General features: G+C 37.0%; 1 protein-coding gene across 14 annotated transcripts in view; it reads left to right on the top strand.

Annotated features, from left to right (window-relative positions):
• CEP85L (centrosomal protein 85 like) overlaps positions 1–11,741 on the top strand; it is a 201,164-nt gene extending 189,423 nt beyond the window's left edge. For all 14 annotated transcript variants that reach the window (XM_001502878.7, XM_005596902.4, XM_023650979.2 and 11 more), the window contains 3 exons: positions 2,629–2,736; positions 4,687–4,918; positions 6,947–11,741. In XM_001502878.7, the coding sequence (XP_001502928.3) occupies positions 2,629–2,736; positions 4,687–4,918; positions 6,947–7,110 (504 nt within the window). In that variant the 3' untranslated portion in view covers positions 7,111–11,741. The remainder of the gene's footprint in view (positions 1–2,628; positions 2,737–4,686; positions 4,919–6,946) is intronic.
• The last annotated feature ends 15,632 nt before the right edge of the window (positions 11,742–27,373 follow it).

Raw genomic sequence — 27,373 nt, 5'->3', positions numbered from 1 at the left:
ATGTTGTCCCTTAAGGTATGTTCACTCTTTTTCATTCTGTTTTCTCTTTGCTGCTCTGATTGGATTAATTCCACTGCCCTGTCTTCAAGTTCGCCGATCCTTTCTTCCACTTCATCTACTCTGATATTGAACCCCTCAAATATGTTTTTCAGTTCAGTTATTGTATTCTTCAGCTCTGTGACTTCTGATTGGCACTTTCTTATATTTTCTCTCTCTTTGTTAAAATTCTCACATTGTTCATGCATTGTTCTCCTGATCCAGGAGAACATCTTTCTGACTGTTATTTTCAACTCTTTATTAGGTAAATCACTTATCTCTGTTTCATTAAGTTCTTTTGCTGAGATTTTATCTTGTTCTTTCACTTGGAACATATTCTTTTATTTCTTCGTTTTCCTTGACTCTCTGTGTTAATTTCTATGCATTAGATAAAACAGCCACCTCTCCCAGTCTTGAAGGAATGACCTTGTGTAGGAGATAAACTTTCTTTTAGCTAGTTGTTTTTTTTTTGAGGAGGAGGAGGATTAGCCCTGAGCTAACTACTGCCAGTCCTCCTCTTTCTTTTGCTGAGGAAGCCTGGCCCTGAGCTAACATCCATGCCCATCTTCCTCCACTTTATATGTGGGACGCCCACCACAGCATGGCATGCCAAGCAGTGCCATGTCCACACCCGGGATCCAAGCCAGTGAACCCCAGGCCACTGAGAAGCGGAACGTGTGCACTTAACCACTGCACCACCGGGTTGGCCCCTTAACTAGTTTTTTAAAAGGTATTGAGAGAAAATGTCAAATTTCATTCAGAGAGTGCATTTCCCTTATTAATGCTTCCTAGATGCCATTGTTATCTTTGCTTGTTAAGTATCCTAGGAATTGTACAGCATTTGGTCCTTTTAGGGTAAGCATTTCTGTGAACTCTTTCCCTTATTAAAAGGCTACTTGATAAGTGCCCTTGAACCCAACCAACGTAACACATTAAGCTTGCTCTATTTCCCGAGTGCAATTTTCCTTCTTATGACAAAGAGCACTAACTGCCAAACATTTCCAGTTTATTCTGATGGAGAAGATTGTTTCTTCACCGATTTAGTCTTACATAGGAATATATTAGATTTACTAGCTAATTATTAGTCACATTCAACATGACTCTGAATTGGTAAAAATATAAAACACTATGATCTTCTAAAGAGTTATAGCATTATGAAAATGCTTCTCTTGAGTTCAGTTTTCATTGTTAAAATGTGAAATTTAGAGTAGTTTATGGTGCCTTTCTTCTACAAGTCTTATAAAATAAATAGACACAATTCTTAAGAAAATTTAGAGTGAATTCTGGATTCCAGCAAAATAATCCTGTCATGCCAGTAAGCATCAATCTTCAGCTAGCTAAATAAATCCCCATATATCATTCAGTCATATAAGGTTTTAGTCAGTCAAATGCAGTTACAAAGAAATTTCAGTATCCAAAAATACACATACTCAGCCCATGTGACATTGTGCTGTGGGAGTCATTTTTGTGGAATATAAAACGAGTTTTCCCTGGAAGGAAATGTGCTTGTTATAGAGCATAATTCACTTGTATCCAACTTTTAAGTTCTTAAATGTAATATTTTTTTCAGAGTTTAGCAGACAAATGAAAGTAAAAAGCATCAAGGTTGAATATCTGAGACTGAGAAAACTGCTTTATATTTGCAAGAGTCTCATGTCACCCCCCCTTAGCTGTCACCCATGGTGACAGCTCCCCTCTCTTACTCCATCCAGAGACAATGTGAGGAAACTCTTCATAGTGAAGCGTGCTGTTTAGATGGTCAGTGTTCTGAAGTGTTTTCGGAGTTGAGACTAAATACAGTCCTGAGGAAAAAATGAAATCTTTTCTCTGGGCATATGTTTATTGATCTTGTGGTTTAACAGAAGGAAAATGTTGACAGAAACACCTGGAAATCACTGATAACCACAGGGTTTATGACAAATTTTTCTTTGGTCTTTAGCTAAAAATTAGGCTTAAAGGCCAAAGTGACCCGAGTACTCTGAAAATATCCTATACTGCTTTGGTGTACTCAGGATTTTCTTAGAATAGTATCATGCCTGGCCAATTGGTGATTTCATAATGGGAGTTAACAAAGAGATTGGGTTATCGAGTCCCATAATAGACCTTTGGCCTAAACTCAACATTGTATTCACAGCTTGGAATACTGTGCCCTGAGAGAAGGTTGTTTAGCTGTGTTTCAAATCACAGAAATAGGGATAGTCTTATGATCTTGTGTCTTATTAATCATAAGAAAAATGTCAAAAAAAAAGTGTATAGGTTGCTAATAGACTCCCAATTTATAAACAAAGGTCAATTAATAAAATAAGAACTGTTTGTAATATAGCATTAAGCAGCAATTTTAGATTTAACATATTTTACCCAGATTAAAAACTTTCTTGGTAAAGGTGGTATTATTATTATTATTATTTTCCTTTACTGTCATCCACTCTAGAATTAATTTGGATTGATTTAAAGTGAAGGCTTCAGCCTCTTCCAAGGGACTGGGGAGGATGGAGGATCTAAAGTGTTTAGAGCCAGTGTTCCTGGTTACCTGCCTGGCTGCATTTTGCTTTAAGCATTAACATGGTTTGTTTCCAATTTTCTTTGTTCTAGTCTATGCAAGGGAAACTGTCTAAAGAAAAATTGACCACTCAAAAGATGATGGAAGAACTGGAAAAGAAAGAAAGAAACCTACAGAGATTAACAAAAACATTGCTTGATGTGAGTAGAAGATATTAAAATTGCTTTGAAAGGATGATTCCATACCTATTTAAATTAAAGCAAATCTTATTTTGTGCATATTCATAGAACATTAATTGACGACTTGATTTTGCTGTGCTGGTTAATTAAATACATTAGATTAGGCTAACTAACCTTATAATCGAAAAGACAAACTTTTATTTTCTTATGTCTTAGAATACAGTTTTGCAGACTTAACTACAGCAAACTCAAATGTCCTAGAGAGATTAGGTCCTGAAGGCTTTGAATAAGGCATAAATTGAATAGAAACAAAATTATCCTTGTAAATCCTTAGGGAAGGTGCAATTTTGATACTTCATCATTGGAACAGATCACACTTTCTTCATTTAATTATGAGATGAAATACTTGGCTTGCATTTAAGGACATGTTATTAAAAAAAATACTTATTTTCGTTTTTTAACTGTCATCATGACATTTTGCCCCTCAATACTTAAGAATGCATCTCCAAAAATTGGGGACATTTTCCTGTATAACCATACCACCATTGTCAATGTGCAATAAAAATAATATTCCTTGATACTTGATAATACCTACTCTCCAGTAAAATTTCCCCACTTCTTCCCCAAATGTTTTTTATAGTGACTGGTGAAATCAGTATTCGATCAAGGACCATGAGTTGCATTTCATTTTGTCATATAAATCTGAGGTCCCTTTGTTCTCCCATGTTAGAGACATTTTGACGAAACTGGGCCTGTTGTCTTACAGACTTATAGATTGTCAGACCATTTAAATTTGTCTAATTGCTTCTTTGTGGTGTCATTTATCTTGTTCTCTACCCCAGCTGTTTCTTGTAAACTAGAAGTTAGAGCTAAAGTTATCATTACGCTCAGATCAAACATTTTTTGGCATGAATGCTTGGTGTTATTGACATCATCAAATTATATATGTTTGGTTATCCCACTGTAAGTGACACAAATATTGATCTCACTGGGTTTAAGATGGTGACACACTGATTCTTTCATTGTTACGTTATAGCCTCTGCAAACAGCAAGTCATCTGAGCGGTGATATGTAGGCGACTGTGTGAATATGCAGTTTGCCAGCACCCTTTACCTTGATGGGTTTAGTATCCACTGATGATCACTGTCTGAATCATTAGAGGATTAAACAAATGGGTTTTTTTTCCTGATTACATAATTTCATTTACATTTATTAGCTGCTATTCATCTATAAAAAAGATCTTTTCCTCAGCAATGTGCAGGCCATTTTGTTATTCTGAAATACAGTCCCAACTGGAAAGCTAATTAAACTTACCTTTAATTAGCAATTTCAGGATGAGGGGGAGAAGGTGACAATTTTGGGGATGAGGTGAAGGTATCTCTTTCTGAGGGTAATAAATAATGAGTTCATATTGATACTTCCAATTCAAATTTAATAATTCAGAGTTGTTTTTTCTTCTTTGATTTTATACTTGTATTTCCTTTTCTCTTACACTGAAAATTTTGGTTTCAAAATTAACATAATAACATATATACTTTTTTTCCCAATATACAAAAAATGCTTTCAAAGTAACAATCACTCTTGCTACTAACAATAAAACTACAGGATTTAAAGTTTCTTCATAGTTCTTTTTGTTCTTGGGATAAATATCATTATTGAAAAATATGTACACAGCCAAGATGCTCATGATGTGAGGGCGTGAGACTCCTAGAAACTAAGACAGTTTGGGTTTATGTTTCCTCTCAGGTTTACCCTAGGGCACACGGCGTGGAGGAACCATTTCCACTACTTAAATTATTTCTGTCTCTTTTTTTTCCTACTGTGTCTATGCAGTTAAATTTGGTTAATGTGAAAATGATACGACTCCACTGTGTTGTGTATAGACTTGAGGCAAAATGTTAATGTGTATAGCTTTTGAGTACCACTCCTCTGTTCCGACCCCCTGATTTTTGTTTTCTTTATCCACTGCAGAACCAAAGACAAACAGAAGAGTCGTGCTGTTTATTGGATCAGGGCCAGGAAGCCGACCAGTCCAGGCAGCAGGCACTTCTTTCCAAACGGCCACTGTTTGATTTGAGTGTGATTGATCAGCTGTTCAAGGAAATGTCCTATTGCCTGTTTGACTTAAAGGCGTTGTGTAGTATTCTTAATCAGCGTGCTCAGGGCAAGGAGCCTAATCTTTCATTATTACTGGGAATCAGATGTAAGTGGCTGATGGCTTGTCCTTATTGTGTTGCTTAATAATTAGGAACCTGTCTCCATGAATCAGGGACTTCTGATTGCCTTTTCCCCGTTTGTTTTTAATCCCCTTTCCTACTTAGATTTATAAATCTCTGCTTGAGTCTGTGGGTCTCTGAATACCTGTTATTACTTCATTATTAGAACTTAATTATACTTACAGAAGTGAGCAGGGTCATAGCTGATGGACTGCCTCCGGCTGTGCCTGCGTGGATGAGCTGTGCTGAATCTGTGAATATGTGACTAGAGTGTAGTTAGGTGTGATTTCCTGATTGCTCTTCTAGAAGTAATGGTTCTCTTGGCTTTCATGTGGTAATTGTATAAATTAATGACCCAGCCACCTGTCCACTGGTAAAATATTTGAGAAAAAATACTCACTTGCTTTCCTGTGCAGTGTTTGTTCTATGGCAATTGCTTAATGTAACTGCCAATGCTGTCACATGAGCCAGTTTTCATGGCCCGTAGATCTGTTGCCCTCGTCATACGTGCCTGCTGGCTTTGTCCTTCTCAGTATGAACCCACCGATTCTGCCTCAGTTCTGCTTCTTCCACACACAGTTGTGAGAGCTGCCACAGGAATGTCCTAATTTCCCTTCCCTCAGCTACTTTTGTAGGAATACTCATCTCTGCACATGGATCTGAATTGTAATATTGACATGTTGGTCTCTTTTTACTACAGAAGAAATGGACTTTAGTCAGGAGATATGCAATAAGACCACAAGGTTTATGCACCAACATGTTCTATTGGGTAATTGTCTAATAATATGGTTAATATGTGACTAGAGTGAGGACTAGTTTTGTTTCCAGTTTCATCAAAAAGATTCCACCATCTTGCATCATAATAGTTATTTTAGCAAACCAAATACTACTCTTGATCATACTCTATCACTTGTTAAGTGAAACATGTAACTGTGCTCGGAGATGTCAGTAGAATTTCCCTTTCCACTTCATAGCTGTGTGTACACATATATGAGTGTGGACATGTAACAAACATTTCAAAGTTTAAGTATATTCACTCTCTTAGGAAATATTTATTTCCTGGCCTTCGATAGTCCAGGCACTAAGGTGCTGATAATGCAGATAAATTGAACACAGCCTTTGCCTGCACATTAACCAAATTGTTTGAGCATTGCAATAAGTACTGTAATGGAGATGTGGAAAGAAGACAGCAGGAACACAAGGGAAACACCAACCAAATCTACCTAGGAAGGGCTGTGAGGCTCCATGGAGGAGCTGGGCTTGGGCTTGAATCCTAGAGGAGGAGGAGAAGTGTGCCAGGTGAACGTGGGTGGTTTAGTTAGCAGTGACCTCTTGGATCAAGAAGCAAAAGCTCACACACAACAACTCATTTTCTCCGCCATTTTAGAGCTGGTCACCCGTTCAGTTATTTTGTAACCTTCTGCATTTGCCCTATCCTATATAGTATTTGTTAACTTTTTCAGTAAGAGGAGAAGAGAGCTATTTGAATATGAATAAAAGGAAGATTCACGACCCTTTCCACATTCACCTCCCAACGTATGCTCCTTCCAGTCTTTAAAGTCTAACCCCAGAATGCTTACCTTATAGTTGGACATTGTGAAAACTTGACCAGCCAGCTAATTTGTCAAAAACCAGTGGTTCTTTGAATCCTTATCTCATCACTTCATCAATTTTCTGTTGATACGGGTCACCCTACCCTTCTTAAAACTCTCTGCTACCATGGTTTCCATGCTGACACTCTGTAGGTTCTGCTTCTACCTTTGTGACTGCTCAGTCTCAATCTTCTGTGAAATTCTCTGCCAGTTAAATATTGATGTCCCTCAGAAGCCTTAGCAAAATTTTAAGAGGACCAGGTAGATAAAATCTATTTAATATTGTATGATTCATGCTTTAAACCTGACCCTGACTGGTATTCAGTGTACAGAGTTGTATTTCCACTGATAATTAAGTCGAAAATCCTAAAATGCCTTTGTTCAAAAAAGGTGAGACATTCTCTCCATATTTTATTTCCACAGCAATGAACTGTTCAGTTGAAGAGACTGAGAATGACCACAGCCCAGAAACACTCACTAAAAAACTATCAGATGTATGCCAGTTACGGAGGGACATTGATGAATTAAGGACTACAATATCAGACCGCTATGCTCAGGACATGGGAGACAGCTGCGTTACCCAATGATGGAGTGTTGATCCCGCAGCAATAATGACCCGTTGCTAAATGCTGCTGTGTTATAGTTCTTCCTGTTTCTTTTTAGGAGCCACGATGGAAAGTTGCTAGTGACGTATGACTTGCACATGGGATTTTTTTTTCTGTACATTTGTTTTGTTAGGGGAGAAGGGGAATAGGATATTTCAAAGGGGCTTGTCTAATTAGGCCAAAAAATTGAATTACCATTTGAAACGTGATAGAGTGTATAAGAAAAAAAAAATTCTGTATTCTCAAACTACTGACTGTAGGACCAAGCTGTGAAGAATCCCCTTCAGATAAAGGGGTAAGATTTCTTTTTATCCTGTAGTTTGTGTGTGTGTGCGTGTGTTTATTCACAAAATTATAAGGATTTCTAGGATCAAAGCACAGCTTCTGAGAAAGGCACACGCTGTTTATTCTTGTATTTCTTTGCTTTCATGTAGAAGCTTGTGTTGTACTTGGGGTTTTCAAGGGCTGGCCGAACAAGAGTTCCAACAGCAGGCAGGTGTGCTAATAGAGGTACAGCAGGCAAGACCATTTGTGTTTTGAAGAACCACTGTGCTGAGATGATGAGGTGTGGGATTGGGCTGATTTTAGGACTGTGGATAGGGCAGCTGTTTCTCCAGAGTGATTGTGAATTGCCTTAGAGGTGTGGAGTTTGGATGTGATGATGTCTTTTATATATTATAAAACAATTTAACACAATTTGAACTAATTTTAACGTGTCCCTGACTATTTACAACTTTTTGCTTATATATATCAATGTAAACAAAGCCATGTGTAATTCATGCAAACCTTCTAAGGTCTCCAGTCATTGTTGTAAAAGAAAAATTGACAAAGTGACTCTGGAACAATACCTTATTTATCCAGATCTCAAACGTTTACATGTTAACAGTTTTGTGTTTGTTTTAAAGTTGAAACTACTTTAAGAAAAGTATTCTTAAATCTGTATTCTTTATATCTGAATTATCACTAGCATAAAACAAAATCTAAGCCAGGTGATATTTTGATTCCTTTTATTAGGTGAAATACACTACAAACAGGGTTTTTTATAGAATACAAGCTTGGCCAGGGTAGTTCTCCTGGAGTACAGAGTATCACTACGAAATGCAACTGATTCTTAAGTAGACGTACAATCGTTTCAACTTCAAATGAGTATTTCCTTGTTTTAGTTGGTATTTTGGAAGGACTTTATATTTTTATTGCCTCAGGAGCATTCATTACATTCTTTTGAGTGTACTTAGTTATGGTAATCATTGTCCTTTACAGATTGGTTTGTTTTCTTGATGCAACCAAGTCTCATTTAGGTCAAGATTGAATAAGAGGTAGAAGGAATAGGGAGTGTGAATCAAGCAGGATATTATTGTTTTGGGCAAGAGAAGATCACATGTCTGTTTTCTTGCCAGGCTTATATACTGGTATAAAGGCTGCTCTTAGAAAAGATTTTTCTTAAAGATTTTCCACAGTGAAAACATGTGGGATAAGGCCTTCAAGGAACCTACCCAGGAAGACATTCACTTCAGAACTGGGCTTGTGTACAGCGCTCGCTAAGTTATTCCGTAGTTCTCTTTCAGCAGTCGGTTAGAATACATCGTAAGGACATGAAACTTTGCTTCTGCTCAGTGCCTGAGTCCTCCCTGCTCCTCCTACTTCTGAGGATCTGGGCACTAAGAAATCAGTGCATTGTAGTGATTCCGCATCTCAAGGGCCCTCACCTCATCAGGAGGGACTTGATCCCTGGTAGGAATTTGGCTTTCTAATGAGTTCATTTGTTTTTTAATGTCGATGGTTTGAAGACAATCAAGGAGCAGTAAATTTGTACCAAAAATCTGATGCAAAGAATTCTGCCTTGTAAAAATTAATTATCTGTAAAAATGGCCCTTTACAGTGAAGTAGATAATAGCATCTAAAAGAGATAAGCCATAAGGGCAACGCACATTTTTACATTCTCTTTGAATAGACTCTCCTCCCCAAATGCCAACCTCCCCAATTTTGGAAATAAAGGCACCCTAAAATGATGGTACTAATGGGCAAATAATCACTGATTTGGATCACTACGTTCTTACTTAAATATCTCCTAGGTTGTTAGTATATGTTTTGGGGTTTTATGGTTATTATTGTTGCTTTAAAGAAACTTTTGGTCATTTGTTTTAATCAACTGTAAGTACAGTTTTGTTTTCTGAGTTAGTTGGGATAAAATTTGATTTTTTAATGTTAGTTTTCAAAAACTTACAGAATTTGACCTAATTCAAGTATCTTGAGGTAAAAATTTTTTAACTTAGGAAATTAACAAACTACTGCTGATGTATTTCAGTTGCTGCAATGTATACTCCCCATAAAAAAGAGAATTAAGGTGTGATAGTTTAAGTATAACCGTGGATTACAAAATGTGATCTCTGGAGTCTGGAGTTTGTGAAAGGACCTAGCCTTGGAGCGTTGTCCATTTCTAGGGGAAATGAAACTAGTAGTATTCTAATTTGTCAATATTGAATTTTGATTTTTCAGAAAATGGCCCCTCCCAAGACAACGTCTTGTGTTAGGACATAATAATGTTGGTATCTCATTGAAAACAAAGATTTTACTGTTAGGCCAAATAAGATGGGCAAATATAGACACTGTAGTGTGTTGTCCTAGTTTGAACTAGTTTGTTCTTGAAAGTTATTACAGTGATATATGTCCAAGATGAAAATTAACCGAAATTTTAAAATAAATCTATTTGAAAATTTCCTTAGAGATGAAAACTCTTTGATGATGCTTTTGTGAATAAAATCCTTGTCTTCTTAGGAAGTACCTCATGCAGCATTAGCGTTGATTAGTGGTCTTCTGGGTTTTGAAGTTGAGCTTATTTGGCCTCAGTCACATTCAAGCAGGGATAAAGTAACAGTTGTCTCAATGAAAGACCCAAATCACCTGTGCAGATAAAAGTAACTGAATCAGAGGCACAATAGTAGTGGTCTTTTCATGTGATGTTAGAAAACAATGATGACTTTTATTAAACTGTTAGTAAATTTTCAGTGGCCTCTAATTTTCAAAAGCTTAAGTATTGACTGGGTAAGTCATGCCTGAATTTTGTTTTTCATTTTTTAAAATAAGTGTGGCCCCTTTTTCTGTTTGAAATAGGATTCAACATTTAATGTTAACAGTATTTTATTTTAGTGAAGTTTATTTTGGTCATGACAATTTATTAGACTTCTTTCAGTAGCTTGTTAGAGACAATCTCGAGGGCTGGAAAGTGTTGCTAATATAGATATTGTACATTTCTGACTTGGTGATGAGCTTATAAGTTAATTTTGTCATAGTTCAAGACTTACCAATAGGAATCTGTTAAAGGATATTTTTAAAGGAACTTCTTTATTGTGAAAATGTTCTTTCAATGCCAGTAATAGTTCATTGAATATCATAGCAGCTGAGAACTTGGACTGTATTTTTATATAGCATAGTTCAGCTCAAGCGTATCTTTAGTTTGGATTATCAGCATTCTCTTATGTAGACTTCTATCATTGTAGATATGTAATTACAGTAATAAGCAATTCTCATAACCATGCTCACTCAGACTGTGTCATTTGAAACTGCCAGTAGCTATAGCTCTTAGAGACAAAGTTAATTCATTTCATTTCCATTTTTGACAGTTCTTTTCAGTGTTCACAAAACAAGAAAAGCTATTTCCTATTTGGTATAAAGAATATAATTTCCAGCTTCACCCGAGAATGCCATGGTGGTATATTGCTATATGACAGTGTTATGCATTTAATCATGAGGGGGGAAAGATTTTGGATTTTTGGATTTTTTCTTATTTAAAAGAAGTATTGAGTATATTAAGAATGTAGTTTCAAATCAATAAGTCATTAACAACACTGTTTCAGCTGCACACAGAGAGAACCTTCTGTGCCTTTTTGCCTGCAGTAAGCGTTCATTTCTATTTTACAGGAGCTGTAAGAATGTTGATGATGATTATTGCACCTTGTTCTTCTGTATATAGACTTGATTAAGTATTGTTTTTTTTAAGCAAGGAGCAGTTCTTTATTACTAGGTAGAGACCCTAGTAAACATGAGAGGAGCTATCATATGTCCTTGGAGCCCAGCCTCTTGCCCAGAGAGTGAGCGGGGCACTCCTCTGGAATGTTGTCGTTTGTGTGTATGTGTGTACATATGTGTATAAATAGTTATTTAAATACGTAAATATAAAATCCGGCATCACATTGGTGTGATGACAAGAAGTAGTCAGGTGCTAGGTGGTTACATTAAAAGCACAGCAGAGAGTATAATCAGTCACCACGACTGGTGGTTTTGTAAACTAGGTTCAGTTTTTGAACCACCCAGAATACCTCATGTGTAAATACAGCGGTCATGACTCAATTGAAATACCGTTATTGTGAAAAGAATGTGAAGCCACTGGTTGGCTTATGCCTTCTGATCTATCATTCTTGCCTCTTTTTTTGTAAAGGGGTTGGTTTTTTGGTTTTGTTTTTTAATAGGATTTACAGCTAGAATTTTGAATGCCAAAGTTCTATTTATTAAATAAAAAGTTTTCAATGTTAATGGCTAAGTATTTTTCCACTGGACTATTGTTTGTTGATGTTGGAATTTGTATTTACAGAGAAATAAATTTTTTATAAAAAAGATTTATGTCTTCCAAGTGCCTCACGTTAATATAAGAATGTATTTTAAATTTCAGACTCTCCTGAATTCTCAGTGATGAGAATATGCTGACTTGATACTTAGGTAAAAGCTTTCTATAAATACACAAGAGAATCTTTGACTACAACATGGAGACTTCTGCTTTAAGTCTGATTTAGAATGTCTTTCGAGTTACTGAAAAGCTTTTTCTCCGGGTCTTCTCATGAAGGGCACTGAGATTTTCCTTTGGCAGGTGCTGTAAATGCAAAGCATGCCTGTATCCATTTCAGCTAATAGAGTTCTGTCCACCTTTAGAATTTCTAAAATCCCCATTTAAATCAAGAGTCTTCTTTCTACTTTTCCAACAGACAAAATCCGATTTCAGTTTTCCATAATGCTGAAAGATTGGGCTGGCAAGTCAAATCTTTTTCATTTTGCACCTTCTAATTGAAGATTGAAACCTTACTGAAACAAATACAATACAGCATTGTTAAAAGGTTGCTTATGCAGAGGCCTTGACATTTCAGCTTTGATGGTTTGCCAGCCTGGGCCCAGAGATGCCCTGGGGATGGCACCCTGGGTCCTGTTCCAACCCAAATAGGCTATAGCCTCAAGGTCTCCAGGAAGTTGGTTAAATATTTGGATTACCGGTATCTGTTTCCAGTCCAGCTAACTTGGCATTGCTCTTTCAAGAGTCTTTAATGAGGCACCTAATTCAGTTAACAGAAAGACCACTTTGAAAATCATGCATCACAGACAGCTTAGCTTTGCAAGCATATGTCTGAGAGATACAGCAGAATGGGTAAAATCCTAGAAATTTCTAAGGTTATTAGTGAAGAGATTTCTCCTTCAAAATGAAAGATATGGTTATTTTTGATCTGGTTAACAAACTTGATGGGAGAGTGAATAAAGAGCTTTCGATAGGGTCCATCCCAGGGATTTGGCCAAAGTTTGAGCTGATTTTTATGCCAACTTCCCCAACAAAGCAGAATCGTTCTGTGTAGAAATGCAGATTCAGTTAGAAAGAGGTGTGAGACGTTAGTAACGGCACACAGTGGCGGCGTGTGGGTCCAGTTGAGCGAACACTTTATAAATGAATAGCACTCTAGTATGTCAATGAAGACATCCTCCTTGATTTAGAGGACATTCCAGTTTGAGGACTCAAATTATGATACAGTGTTTCTAAAATGTTTGAATAAAACTGCCGTCCCTGGCAAAACTTTGGTGTGATCACAAAAAGAAAAATCCTTCCATTTTAGCCAACTTGTTTTCACTTAAAGACGCTCCCACTTCACAGTCTCTATTGACTCCCTCATAACAGAAATTTTAAGTTAAACAGATACCTACCCTGTAACCCAGAAATTTCACAGTAGATGTTTGAGATAAATATAAACCTACACCTAGAAAGAGTCTTGTAGATGAATGTTCATAGCAGTTTTATTCATAGTAACCCCAAGCTGGAAATGGTCCAGGGATCTGTCAGTAAGAGTTCTCTCCCCAGAGTTGAACAGCAGCATTCTTTTACAGTCTTGGGTTCTAATTGATTGTCACTTAATATTCCGTATACTTTTTGGAAAATGGAGTAAAGTTTAATAAACAACAAGGCAGTGGAGAGTCAGAGTTGGAATGCAGACCTCCTGTTGACTTTTGTTTATACTTCTCTCTGGAGTATTGTCCTTTGTCATGCTGCCACATATATTCTGTGAGTGTCCACAATTCATGTGAAGTACTTGGTCTCACCCTTCCTTTGTGCCACTGCTTGTGTTTGGGGACTGGTCTCCCACCAGACTTTGAGCTCTTTTAAAACAGGCTACTTCTCTTATTAAACTTTGTGTTTAGTGAGCAGCTAGGTGATACTACCCTCCAGAGATGTGCACATATCTGTCCTTAGCCCCAGGAAGGAAGAACTCCATTTCCAAGGAGAAAATGTGGTCTTTAAAGCATAGGTCACCCTATCAGGGTGTGGAGCTCTTAATGGAAGGGGGATAAGGTGATGATAAATCCTACTTAGGCAGGTTCCATTTTCCTCCATCTCTTAGATCTCTTGTTAATCTCTCCTGTGACTACTCTTTCTGCTCTTCTGTGGGTCCAGGCCACAGGACTGGACACAGGTCTTCCCAGCCTCGGTGCTCCTGGAGCATAGCAGTCTCATGAGGCTTCAGGCCAGCTGTGTAGGTTTTGTAAGGGCAAATCCAAGGTTTAGCTTAAAACAGCAACAAAATATCAACTGAAAAAATGAATGCAGTTGCATCTAACTTTAAGTTTGAGAATACATATGTATACACCAATCTGGAGAATAATAATTTAAACAGAAATAGTACAGCTGGCATCCTTCTAAAGAAGGAAGCAAGGTAATTTAATTTACATTTTTTATTCCTATACTGATCATTTAGTCGTAAAACAAGTGCTTAAAGTTGTTTAACAGTCCACGATGACTAAAAAAACTGCACAGGAGGTGTGTCTTCTGAATGTATCATCATCGTCAACCAACGTTTGAGCACATGCCAACCACACACAAGGACCTTGCATAGATTATCCCATTTATTCCCCTATATAGTACTCTATGAAATAGGTGCTGTTGCTATCCCTACTTCAGACAAAGAGCTTGAGGCACAGAGAAGTTTAATATCTTACCCAAGTTGGAACAGCTTATAAGAGGCAGTGCTACAATAAGAGCCAGGCCTCTTTGACTCCAAAGCCTGACTCTGAACTGCTCACCAGCCCTCCTCCTACCGCAGTTTTGTGGTCGAAATTAAACAACTCCTCCTTCCTAAATCTGCTTCCTCATTGGGCTTCTCCATTCCATAAGTTTCACCTTCATTCCAAGAATCCTTTCTGGTAATTTCTTGCCCACAATTCACTTTCATATTCGTTTCCTGTTGCTTCTGTCACCAATTACCACAAACTTGTTAGTTTATAACAACACAATTATCTGACAGTTCTGGAGGTCAGAAATCCAAAGGGGGTCTCACTGGGCTAAAATTGAGGTGTTGCCAGGTCTGTGTTCCTTTCTGGAGGCTCTATGGGAGAATGTCTTTCTTTGCTTTTTCCAGCTTCTACAGGTTATTACATCCCTTGGTCCCATTATTCTCTCTTCAAAACCACCAATGCCAGGCTGAGTTGCTCATACATTGTCTTTGGTTCTCTTCTGCCTCCCTCTTCCACTTTTAAGAACCCCTACGATTACGCTGGGCCTACCAAGATAATCCAGGAAAATCTCCGTATTCTAAGGCCAGCTGATTAGCCATCTTAGCTCTATCTGCAACCTTAATTCCTCTTTGCTATGTAATCTAACATATTCATAGGTTCCAGGGATTATGTCGTAGACATCTTTGGGGCCATTATTCTACCTTCCACACCAGCTCCTAAACAAATTAGATGTCAAATCTTGAAGATTTTACCTTCCCTGGTTCTTTCACATTTGTCTTAGGTAGTTCATTTCCATTTCCCTTGTTGCATTTGATTAGGCCCAAACGGCTGTAAAACAGATGTCAGATACTTGAGCTTAAAAGAAATTAAATTGGAGCCTCCAAAGTCACCTTTTATGCAATATCATTATTGATTCAGGTATTTGTTTCACTCAAGAAAAGACGTGTAAGACTCCTGACTTAACTTCTTTAAAAAAAAAAGCAGCATTGTCTTTTCAGAGAATTTCTGAATTCTTATAGCATTGATGTTTGTCAATGTCTTATGGAATGTGCCACAATCCAGGTTATTTGATTCTTTTCTCATAATTAGACTCAGGTTAAACATTTTTGGCAAAAATGCTACAAGGGTGATGAGTATTTCTCCATCACATTTGGAAGTTCATAACAGTGTGTACCATTATTGGTGATGCTAATTTAGATCATGTGGTTGTGCTAAATGATTACCTTCAATTTAAACAGACAAATGGAGGGCAGTTGAAAAGGCCTGGGTCCGTATAAGGTGGGGAGTTGGAACAAAGACCTTTACCTAAAGCCAGGATCCCCAAAAGATCATATATTAAATTAAAGGAAGAAATGGGAGGAATATCTGCCCTGTAGTGAAAGGAAATTGGTTTTCAAGCACTCAGCTCCAGGCAGGGGGATAAAAAAATGTCCCCTTAAGAATTTGCAACCATAACCCTACATTCATGTAGAGTGAGGTTTGAATTTATGCTACATGTATGGATCAAGAAATCCTATCACCAGAAGTTGACTTAGAGTTCTGGCTTAGTGGCTCCCTGGAATCCTAGATGAAAGAAAATAAATCTTCTCTGGAGGGAAGCATTTTGAATTGAGTCCTCACAGAATTCCCATGGATTTGTCCCTCTGAACATGAGCTCAAAATCCAAAATTTTTAAACATGAGGAAAAAATAAAGTCAGCAGAACCAATAAATAGCAGAGTTAGCCCATAAATGTTTCAGATAATGGAATTATATACTAAAATAGAAATTACTGTATGATTTAAATGTATATAAAGTTTAAAACCTTGCAACACTCATCTCTAAGATAGTGACTAGAAGAGGCACAAAGGAGCTTCTGGGTTTTAGGAGATGTTCTGTTTTTTGATCTTGGTGATGTTTACACAAACGTGTTCACTTTGTGAAAATTCATCAAGCTGTGTCCTTATAATTTGTGTATTTTTCTATATGTATGTATAATTCAATTAAAAATTTATTCTAAAAAGTGAACCCAGAACTTTGGGGGGGAAATCAAATAGAATTTTTATAAATGAAAAATATAACTTAAAAATAGAACAATTAAATAGCATGTTAGATACAAACAAAGAGAGACTTAATGAACTGGAATGTAGTCAAGAAGAAATCGCCCAGAAAAGGAGATTTAGAAACCTGAAGGATATAATGAGATGGTCTAATAAAAAATTTAATTAGAGTTTTCAAAAGGAGAGAATTGAGAAATGGAGAATACAAAATATTTAAAGAGACCATATTTATTTTCCAGGATTAGGAAGTTTTTCAAGACAAAGAAAAACATAAATTTGGAAAGTCATGAAGTTCAGTGAAACTTAAGCCAGAAGAATGAAAAAAACATTCTGCCTGGACACATTCTAGTAAAACTCAGAATCTTAAAGGTAAAAAGAAGGTTTTAAAGGAGGCAGAGAATAAAAGATAAAATAAATTCAAAGAAACAATTAGAGCAGCAGAATTCTCATAAACAATAACAAAAGAGAGAAGACAGTAGAATGATATATTCTGAAGGCTGAAACAAAGTAACTGTCAACATAGAATCATATAAATTATCATTCACAATTGAGAGTTAAGTAAAGACATTTTTTCATAGAAACAAAACTTGGAAAGAGTTTAACATTAATGGCTCTCAATAAAAGAATTCCAAAAGGGTAAATTTCAGGAAGAAACATGAAATTCAGAAAGGAAGATCAAGAAACAAGAAGGAACAGTGAACAAAAATGTTGGTATACAAACACTGTATGAAACAGAAGAAATATGTACTTTTTGGCCTTTATTAGGTTGATGCAGTTTCATCTATTAGTTTGTTGAATGTTTTTTTCTTGAAAGGGAGTTGAATTTTGTCTAACTTTGTCGAATTTTTTCTGCATTGGTTGGGATGATCATGTGGGATTTTTCCTTTGATCTGTTAACATGGTGTATGACATGGATGGATTTTTGTATGTTGGATCATCCTTACCTTCCAGGAACAAATCCCACTTGGTCCTGGTGTATAATCCTTTTAATATGCTATTGAATTAGGCTTATGAGTATTTTGTTGAGGTCCCTTCTTTGTTTTTTACTAGTTTTACTATAATGCACCTAGGAATGGTTTTGTTTATATTTTTCCTGCTTAGGTTTCAAAGGCTCTTTGAATCTGTAGGTTGATGTCTTTCATTACTTTTTGGAAATTCTCAGCTGTTATTCCTATACATATTGTTTCTGACCCACTTTCTCTCTTCCTTCCATCTGTGACTCCAGTAGCGTGTGTCTTATCTTTTCACTCCTATGTTTCTTATGTTCTTTATTACTCTTTTGTTCCTCTTTTCTTCCTTCTGAATATTCTCTTCTGATATATCTTCCAATTCACTATTTTTATTTTTAGCTATATTATCTGTGAAATCCATCCATTGCATTCTCAATATCAAGTATTGTTGTATCTTTTTTTTAGGATTATGATCTTTTATATTTTTATCTTTTGCTGAAGATATCAAGAGCATCACATCCTCATGATTATTTTGTACATTTTCTTAAAAAGGTGGTAATTCTAAAAGTACTGTTATGTAGTAGCCAAGAAATTGTTAGTAATTACATTGCATTCAGATTTCTCAGGAACCCAAGCAGAGACCCTCTGCCTGAGTATTAATCTCACATGTTTTCTTGGACATTTCAGAGCTGCAGTTGCACATCTGTCTGTTGACATCAACATTATGACAACCATGCATTTATACAACAGGATGCTAGCCTTTGTCCACAATTTTTTGTTGTTGTTGTTGTTCAATTTCATAAGCATTTTTTATTTTTTATTTTTTTTGTTTTTTGGTGAGGAAGATTGTCCCTGAGCTAAGATCAGTGTCAATCTTCCTCTATTTTTTATGTAGGACGCTGCCACATCATGGTTTGATGAGTGTTGTGTAGGTCCATGCCTGGTATCTGAACCTGTGAACCCTGGGCTGCCAAAGCAGAGTGTGCGAACTTAACTACACTACACCACCAGGCTGGTCCCTATTTTTTTCTCTAAAAAAATTATTTTTATTGTGGTAACCTTGGTTTATAACATTATCTAAATTTGAGGTGTACATCATTATATTTCAGTTTCTATGTAGATTACATGATTTTCACCACCCAAAGACTTACTAGCATCCATCACCATACACATGTCCCTGGTCACCCCTTTCACCCTTTTTCCTTCCCACTCCACTCTGGTAACCACCAATCTAATCTCTGTATCTACCAGCTTGTTTTTTGTTGTTTTTATCTTCTGTTTATGAGTGAGATCATACAGTATTTGACTTTGTCTGTATGACTTATTTCACTTAGCATAATAGCCTCAAGGTCCATCCATATCATCACAAATGGCAAGATTTCGTCTTTTTTATAGTTTAGTATTCCATTGTGTATATATACCACATCTTCATCCATAGATCCTTTGATGGGCACTCAGGTTGTTTCCAAGTCTTGGCTATTGCAAATAATGAACATAGAAGTGCATATATCTTTATGCGTTCGTGTTTTCATGTTCTTTGTATAAATGCCCAGCAGTAGAATAGTGGGATGATATGGTAGTTCTTAGTTTTTTGAGGAATCTCCATACTGTTTTCCATGGTTGCACCAGTTTGCATTTCCACCAGCAGTGTATGAGAATTCCCCTTTCTTCACATCCTCTCCAACACATTTCTTGTCTTGTTAATTATAGTTGTTCTGACAGGCATGAGGTGATATCTCACTGTAGTTTTGATTTGCATTTCCCTAATAGTGATGTTGAACATCTTTTCATGTGCCTGTTGGCCATCTGTATATCTTCTTTGGAAAAATGTTTGTTCAGATCTTTTGCCCATTTTTTAACTGCGTTGTGTTTTCTTCATGAGACATATCAGTTCTTTATATATTTTAGATATTAACCTCTTATCAGATACATGGTTTGCAAATTTCTTCTCCTAATTGTTAGGTTGTCTTTTCACTTTGTTGTTGATTTCTTTGGCTGTACAGAAGCTTTTTTGTTTGATGTAGTACAATTTGTTTATTTTTTCTATTGTTTCCCTTGCCTGGTCAGACATGGTATTTGAAAATATGGTGCTAAGACCAACGTCAAAGAGCATACTGCCTATATTCTCTTCTAGAGGTTTCATGGTTTCAGGTCCCATATTCAAGTCTTTAATTCATTTTGAGTTAATTTTTGTGTATGGTGTAAGATAATGGTCTATTTTCATTCTTTTGCATGTGGCTACCCGGTTTTCCCAGTACCATTTGTTGAAGAGACTCTCCTTTCTCCATTGTATGTTCTTGGCTCCCTTGTCAAAATTTAGCTGTCCATAGATGTGTAGGTTTATTTCTTGGCTCTTGGTTCTGTCCCATTTATCTGTGTGTCTGTTTTTATGCCAGTACCATGCTGTTTTGGTTACTATAGCTTTGTAGTATATTTTGAAACCAGAGAGTGTGATACCTCCAGCTTTGTTCTTTTTTCTCAGGATTGCTTTGGCTATTCAGGGTCTTTTCTTGTTCCATGTAAATTTCAGGAGTCTTTGTTCTACTTCTGTGAAAAATGTCATTTCAACTTTGATAGGGAATGTATCAAATCTGTAGATTGCTTTAGGAAGTATGGACATTTTTGTATGTTAATTCTTCCAATCCAAGACCATGGAATAACTTTGCACTTCTTTGTGTCTTCTTCAATTTCTTTCAACAATGTTTTATAGTTTTCAGTATAAGGATCTTTCACTTTCTTGGTTGAGTTTATTCCTAGGTATTTTATTCTTTTTCTGCAATTGTAAGTGGGATTGTATTCTTAATTTCTCTTTCTGCTACTTTGTTGTTAGTGTATAGAAACACAACTGATTTTTCTTTGTTGATTTTGTATCCTGCAACTTTATCATACTCATTTATTATTTCTAAAATATTTTGGTGAATTCTTTAGGGTTTTCTATATATAAAATCATGTCATCTGCAAATAGTGACAGTTTCACTTCTTCCTTTCTAATTTGGATGCCTTTTATTTCCTTTTCTTGCTTGATTACTCTGGCTAGGACTTCCAATACTATATTAAATAAGAGTGGTGAAAGTGGGCATCCTTGTCTGGTTCCTGTTCTTAAAGGGATAGCTTTCAGTTTTTCTCCATTGAGAATTATATCAGCTGTGGATCTGTCATATATGGCCTTTATTATGTTGATCTACTTTCTTCTATACCTATTTTATTCAGAGTTTTTATCATAAAGGGATATTGTATCTTGTCAAATGCCTTCTCTGCATTTATTGAGATGATCATGTGATTTTTATTCTTCATTCTGTTAATGTTGTGTATCACGTTGATTGATTTGTGGATGTTCAATAATCCCTGCATCCCTAGAATAAATCCCACTTGATCATGGTGTATGAGCTTTTTGATGTATTGTTGTATTTGATTTGCTAGTATTTTGTTGAGGATTTTTCCATCAATGTTCATCAGTGATATTGGCCTATAATTTTCTTTTTTGTGTTTTCCTTGTCTGGTTTTGATATCAGGGTAATGTTGGCCTCATAGAATGAGTTAAGAATCTTCTCCTCCTCCTCAATTTTTTGAAAGAATTTGAGAAGAATAAGGATTAAGCTTCATTGAATGATTGGTAGAAATCAACAAGGATGCCATCTGGTCCTGGACTTTTGTTTTTTGGGAGGTTTTTGATTACTGTTTCAATCTTACTGGCAGTTGATCTGTTCAAATTCTCTATTTCTTCTTGATTCATTTTTGCAAGGTTGCATGATTCCAAGAATTTATGCATTTCTTCTAGATTATCTAATTTGTTGGTGTATAGCTTTTTGTAGTATTTTCTTACAATCTTTTGTATTTCTGAGCTGTCCATTGTAATTTCTCCTCTTATTTCTGATTTTATTTATTTGAGCCTTCTCTGTTTTTTTCTGGTGAGACTAGCTAAAGGTTTGTCAATTATTTTTTATTTTTTCAAAGAACCAGCTCTTTGTTTCATTGATTTTTTCAGTCTCTGTTTCAGCTTTTTCCACTCTGATTTTTATTATATCCTTCTTTCTACTGATTTGGGGCTTTGTTTGTTCTTCTTTTTCTAGTTCCTTTAGGTGCACTATTAGATTGGTTTGTGTGTGTGTGTTTGTAAAGATTGGCACTGAGCTAATATCTATGCCAATCTTATTTTTTTTGTCTTCCCCCCAAAGCACCCCAGTACGTAGTTGTATATTCTAGTTGTAGGTCCTTCTGTGTCTGCTATGTGGGATGCCACCTCAGCATAGCTTGATGAGCAGTGCTAGGTCCAGACCCAGGACCTGAACCAGCCAAACCCTGGGCCTCTGAAGCAGAGCACGTGAACTTAACCACTAGGCCATGGGGCCTAGTTTGTATTGCTATAAACGTCCCTCTTAGAACTGCTTTTGCTGTATCCCATAAATTTGGCATGTTGTATTTTCAAATTCATTTGTCTCCAGGTAGTTTTTTGATTTCTCCTTTGATTTCTTTGTTAACCCAATAGTCATTCAGTGGCATTTTGTTTAATCTCCACATACTTGTGGCTTTTCCAGTTTTCTTCCTGTAGTTGATATCTAGTTTCATACCGCCATGGTCAGAAAAGATGCTTAGTATTATTTCAGTTTTCTTAAATTTGTTGAGACTTGTTTTTTGGCCTAATATGTGATCTAGCCTGGAGAATGTTTCATGTGCGTTTGAAAAGAATGTGTGTTCTCTGGTTTTTGCATGGAATGTTCTTTATATATCTACTAAGTCCATCTGATCTAATATGTCAGTTAAGGCCAGTGTTTCCTTATTGATCTTCTGTTTATATGATCTATCCATTGGTCTAAGTGGAGTGTTAAAGTCCCGCACTATTATTGTGTTACTCTCTGTTTCTCCTTTTATGTTTGTTAATAGTTGCTTTATATATTTAGGTGCTCCTATGTTGGGTGCATAGATATTTACAAGCGTTATATCCTCTTGTTGGGTTGTTCCCTTTATCATTATGTAGTGCCCTTCTTTGTCTTTTGTTACAGTTTTTGTTTTAAAGTCTATTTCGTCTGCTGTAAGTATTGCTACCCCAGCTTTCTTTTCATTGCCATTTGCATGGAGTATCTTTCTTTATGCCTTCACTTTCAGTTTGTGAGTTTCTTTAGGTCACACATATATATATGTGTGCCATATATATATTGGTCTTTTTTTTAATTCAATCAACCAGCCTGTGTCTTTTGATTGGAGCATTTAGTCCGTTGACATTTAAAGCAGCTATTGATTAGTATGTACGTATTGTCATTTTGTTACTTTTTCTCTGAGTGTTTCAGTAGTTCCTCTCTGTTTCTTTCTTCTTCTCTTGCTCTCTTCCCTTGTGGTTTGATGCCTTTCTTTAGTATTATGTTTAAGTTCTTTTCTCTTAATTTTTGTGTGTTTATTATAGGTTTCTGGTTTCTGATTACCATGAGGTTCATATACAATAACCTATGTATATAGCAATCTATATTAAGTTGAAGTTCTCTTAGGTTTGACATCTTGCTAGAAACTCTACTCTTTTACTCCCCTCCTCCCATATTTTACGTTTTTGATATTATATTTAACCTCTTTTTTTTATGTATTTTTATCTGTTAACCTCTTATCATGGAAATAGATAAGTTTAGTACTTTTGTCTTTTGTCCTTCATGTTAGTTTCATAGGTGGTTGATCTACTACCTTTACTGTATATATATTTACCTTTACCAGTGATTTTATTATTTTTTGGTAATTTTCTTATTCCTACTTGTGGTCTTTTCTTTTCCACTTAAATAAGTCCCTTTATCATTTCTTGTAAGGCTGGTTTTTTGGCGATAAACTCTTTTAGTGTTTGCTTGTCTGGAAAACTCTTTATTTCTCCTTCCATGCTGAATGATAATCTTGCTGGGTAGAGTATTCTTAGCTGTAGCTTTTTCCTTTCAGCACTTTAAATATATCATGCCACTCCATTCTAGCCTCTAAGCTTTCTGCTGAGAAGTCAGCTGATAGGCTTATGGGGCTTCCTTTGTATATAACCTGTTGCCTTTCTCTTGTGGCTTTTAGGATTCTCTCTTTGTCTTTAACTCTTGACAGCTTAATTATAATGTGTCTTTGTGTGAGCCTCTTTGGGTTCACCTTGTTTGGTGCTCTCTGGGCTTCTTGTACCTGGATGTGTTTCCCGCCTTAGGTTAGGAATGTTTTCAGCTATTATTTCTTCAAATAGATTCTCTGCTCCTTTGTCTCTCTCTTCTCCTTCTGGGACACCTATAATATGGATGTTAGTGTGCTTGATGTTGTCCCAGAGTTCCCTTAGACTGTCCTTGTTCTTTTTCATTCTTTTTTCTTTTATCTCTTCAGCTTGGGTGAGTCCCTCTAGTCTTTTGTCCAGCTTGCTGATCTCTTCTTCTGTATCATCTACTCTGCTATCGAGTCCCTCTAGTGAATTTTTCATTTCCATTATTGTATTCTTCATTTCAGATTGGTTCTTTTTTACATTTTCTAATTCTTTGTTGAAGTTCTCACTGTAGTCATGTGTTCTCCCTAGATCAGTGAGTGTCCTTATGACTATTAGTTTGTACTCTTTATCAGGTAGATTGTTTATCTCTGTTTCATTTAGTTATTTTTCTGAGAATTTGTCCTGTTCCCTTGTCTGGAACATATTTCTTTGTCTCCTCATTTTTGCCTATTTCTCTGTGCTTATATCTATGTATGTATTAGGTTGGTCAGCTCTTTCTCCCAATCTTAGAGAAGTGGCCTTATAGAAGAGATGGTTTATGAGGCACAGTAATGTGCTCCCTCTTGTCACCAGTTGCAAATGTTCTGGGAGTGTCCCCTGTGTGGTCTACATGTGTCCTGTTATGGTAGGCTTGCTTTTGCTGCAGGGGCCTGGAGAGGCTAAGCTGTGCCCCTGGCCAGCTGGTTGTAATGCTCAGCTGTGTGTGCCTGCTACAGCCCCTTCAGTCACTTTATTGGTTGGGGGGAGCCCTGGCACAGTTGCCTGCAAGGTCCAATAGCACATCCCTGCTGAGTTTTTCTGTTAGTATGTAGGCCCCTAACAGAGGCTCGCAATTGCTGTACGCACAGTCAGGGGCTCACAATTGCTGTAGGCCTCAGCCTGCAAGGCTGTTGTCATCTCTGTTAGTGCAGCTGGGTGGGGCTAACCCCAGGTGTAGCAATACATAATTGTTTCAGGCATTGGAAGTTGGGGCTTATCCCCTATGTGGTGGTTTGAGAAACACAAGTCTGCTGCAGCTGGCAAACCCCACTGCCCATAGGCCCACACACACCATCAATGCAGTCCTGCCCCATGAGCACACTCTGCCCCACTGAAATGAACCCACTCATCCTACTGCAGCGGCCCCACAGATCCCACATATGTAGGCCCACAGTTGCCCAAGGTCTTGCTGATGGATGGGGCCAGTCCCTAGGGTGAACTGCCTGCCCTTGCTGAGCTGGATTAAATTGGTGTCCCAGTGAGTATGTACCCAATGAGGGGTAAAGCCCTGCACTAACAGGCCAGGGGAAGAACTCCAATGACATTTGCCAGTGTCTGTGTCAGCATACTTGTACTATGTCAGAATAATGGCTGCTGCTAATGTTTCAGTCCCTGGGGTGGTAGTCCCAACCACCTCCTGCCTCCCTGAGATGCACCCAGAGCCTATCAAGTGAGTCTCTTTTCACCAAAGAACTGTGCACCTTTCTTTCTGGTGATTTTGTGTTGCTTTCCAAAATGGGCGAATTTGTGTGGGGCTCATTTAAGAGCAGGCTTTTCTTTTCCTTATGTTTGATAGCTTTCCTGGGGGTATTCCCCATTGTTGTTAATAGCTAGCAAAGCCAGATATTATGACACTTGTCTCAGTTTTGCTGAGTTCAAAAGCTGCTTATTGTGGCAAAACTCTCCTGGTCAGATCCCCTGCTCTTCCAGGGAAGGCTTCATACCTTAAGATTGCTCCTGGCCATGAAGCACCACAGCTGGAATGTGGCTTTTTCCTCCCCAGGAAGATATTTCTGCCTCTTCCACTTTGGTCAGTGTCGACCCTTGTTGTGGGAGTCTTTTAGCCAGTTTCCAGGTCTCTCTCAGGGGTAATGTTCCAAGGGTAGTTGTAAATTTGTTGTGTCCATGGGAAGAGGTTAGTTCAGAGTGCTTCTATGTCACCATCTTTCAGTAAATCCCCTTAAGTATTGTATTTTTGGTTCTAGAATTTTCATTTGGTTCTCCTTTAGAATTTTCAGCTCTCTGCTAACTATCTCAATTTTGTCTTTTATTTCTTGAACATATTAGGCATAAATATTTTAAAGCCCATTATCTGTATCCCCAGTTAGTCTGTGTCTACTGTCCGTTGTCTCTCTTCATTTTTTATGTCTTATTTCCACATATGCCTAGTCATTGTTTAACTTTGAGCTAAATATTGCATGTGAAAATATTATAGACATAATTTGAGGCTCTTGATAATGTTATATTACTCCAGACAGGATTTAAATTTGCTTCTGGTAGGGCTAGGGACACTAATCACCTTAATCATGTCAGGGATTCAGATAATTTAGAGCAAGAACTTGAGCCCTTGGGGGAGCCACTCTACCTCTGGCTCCACTAGCAGAGTCCCAACCCAAAGCCAACGGCACTTACCAGGGGCTCCATTCCTAAGAGGGCTATAGGATTAGTGCTATGACCCACAGGCCAAATCTAGCCCACCACCTGGTTTTGTAAATAAAGTTTTATTGGAACACACTCATGCTCATTTATTTACTGGTTGCCTGAGGCTACTTTTGTGCTACAATGGCAGAACTGAGGAGTTGTTAGAGACTATATGACCCTCCAAGCCAAAATCATTTCTTATTTGGTCTTTTATGGGAAAATTTTACTGACCCATGTCCTAGGTCCATAAGTGTGAGGAAAGCTCTGTCCAGCCTCTCAGCCTCTGAGCTATCTTTTCCAGAAGTGGCAGATCACCCTAAAGGAAAAATAGCCCCAAAGTCCAGAGTAACCTCTTTTAGTTCTTTTCTTCTACTGGATCTTGGACCTGTAATTATATTATTGCATCATTAGCTGTCGATGTCTTCAAGTAGACTTTTCCCAGCATTTACTAGTTGTTGTCTCTGGAAGAGTTGATCTGAATTTCCTAGTTTGACGTTACTGGAAGCAGAAATCTTATGTTTTTTATAAGACATTTTTACAACCAGTTTTTAAATAAATTCAGCCTGACAGTGGGTACTCCACCACTCCCTTTTGTTTGTTAAAGATATTGTTTGCCAGGGATATTGTCCTTTGTTACCTTTGTTCTTCTCTAGTTATTTGCTACAGTGAGGTAGGATGCAGTTATTCTAGAGTTGGCTTTTGTACATATAAGAACTATCACCACACAAAAATGACTTTTTTCCTAGACTATTTCAATAATACATTTGCTTCACTAAGTTCCTTCCCCTTCTAATCTATTCTTTATATTTGCTTCTGAATATTCTTCAGAATGGCTAATCAGGCTCTCAAAAACCTTCAATGATTCCCCATTGTCCACTAAAGAAATCCTTAACCTGGCATTCCACGTCCTTTTTTTTTTTCTTATCCTATTTTTTAAGTTTTCTCCCTCAGTATTCTGATACACATACATTGGTGAAAGTGGACACTCAGTTCTGCTCAAAAAATACCAACTTATTTCCAGCCAACTTAATACTTCTTTCTCCTTTAGAATAAACTTCCTCACAGTTCTACTTTTCAAAATTCAACTGAGATGAGATTTGTTTATATTTCCCTGTTTAGGTTTGATAAGGCTCTTTGAATGTGTGGGTTGATGTCTTTCATTACTTTTGGAAAATTCTCCCATTATTCCTTTACATGTTGTTTCTGCCCTGCCTTCTCTCTTCCCCTCATCTGTGACTCCAGTTGTGTGTATCTTCTTTTTTATCCCATAGGTTTCTTATGTTCTTTACTACTCTTTTGTTCCTCTTTTCTTCATTCTGAATATTCTCTTCTGATGTACCTTCCAATTCACTCTTTCTCTTTTTAGCTATATTGAATTATCTGTGAAATCCATCCATT

Source organism: Equus caballus, chromosome 10 (assembly GCF_041296265.1).
Source record: "Equus caballus isolate H_3958 breed thoroughbred chromosome 10, TB-T2T, whole genome shotgun sequence".
Taxonomy (NCBI): Eukaryota; Metazoa; Chordata; class Mammalia; order Perissodactyla; family Equidae; genus Equus; species Equus caballus.
This window is presented reverse-complemented; position numbering and strand designations above follow the sequence as displayed.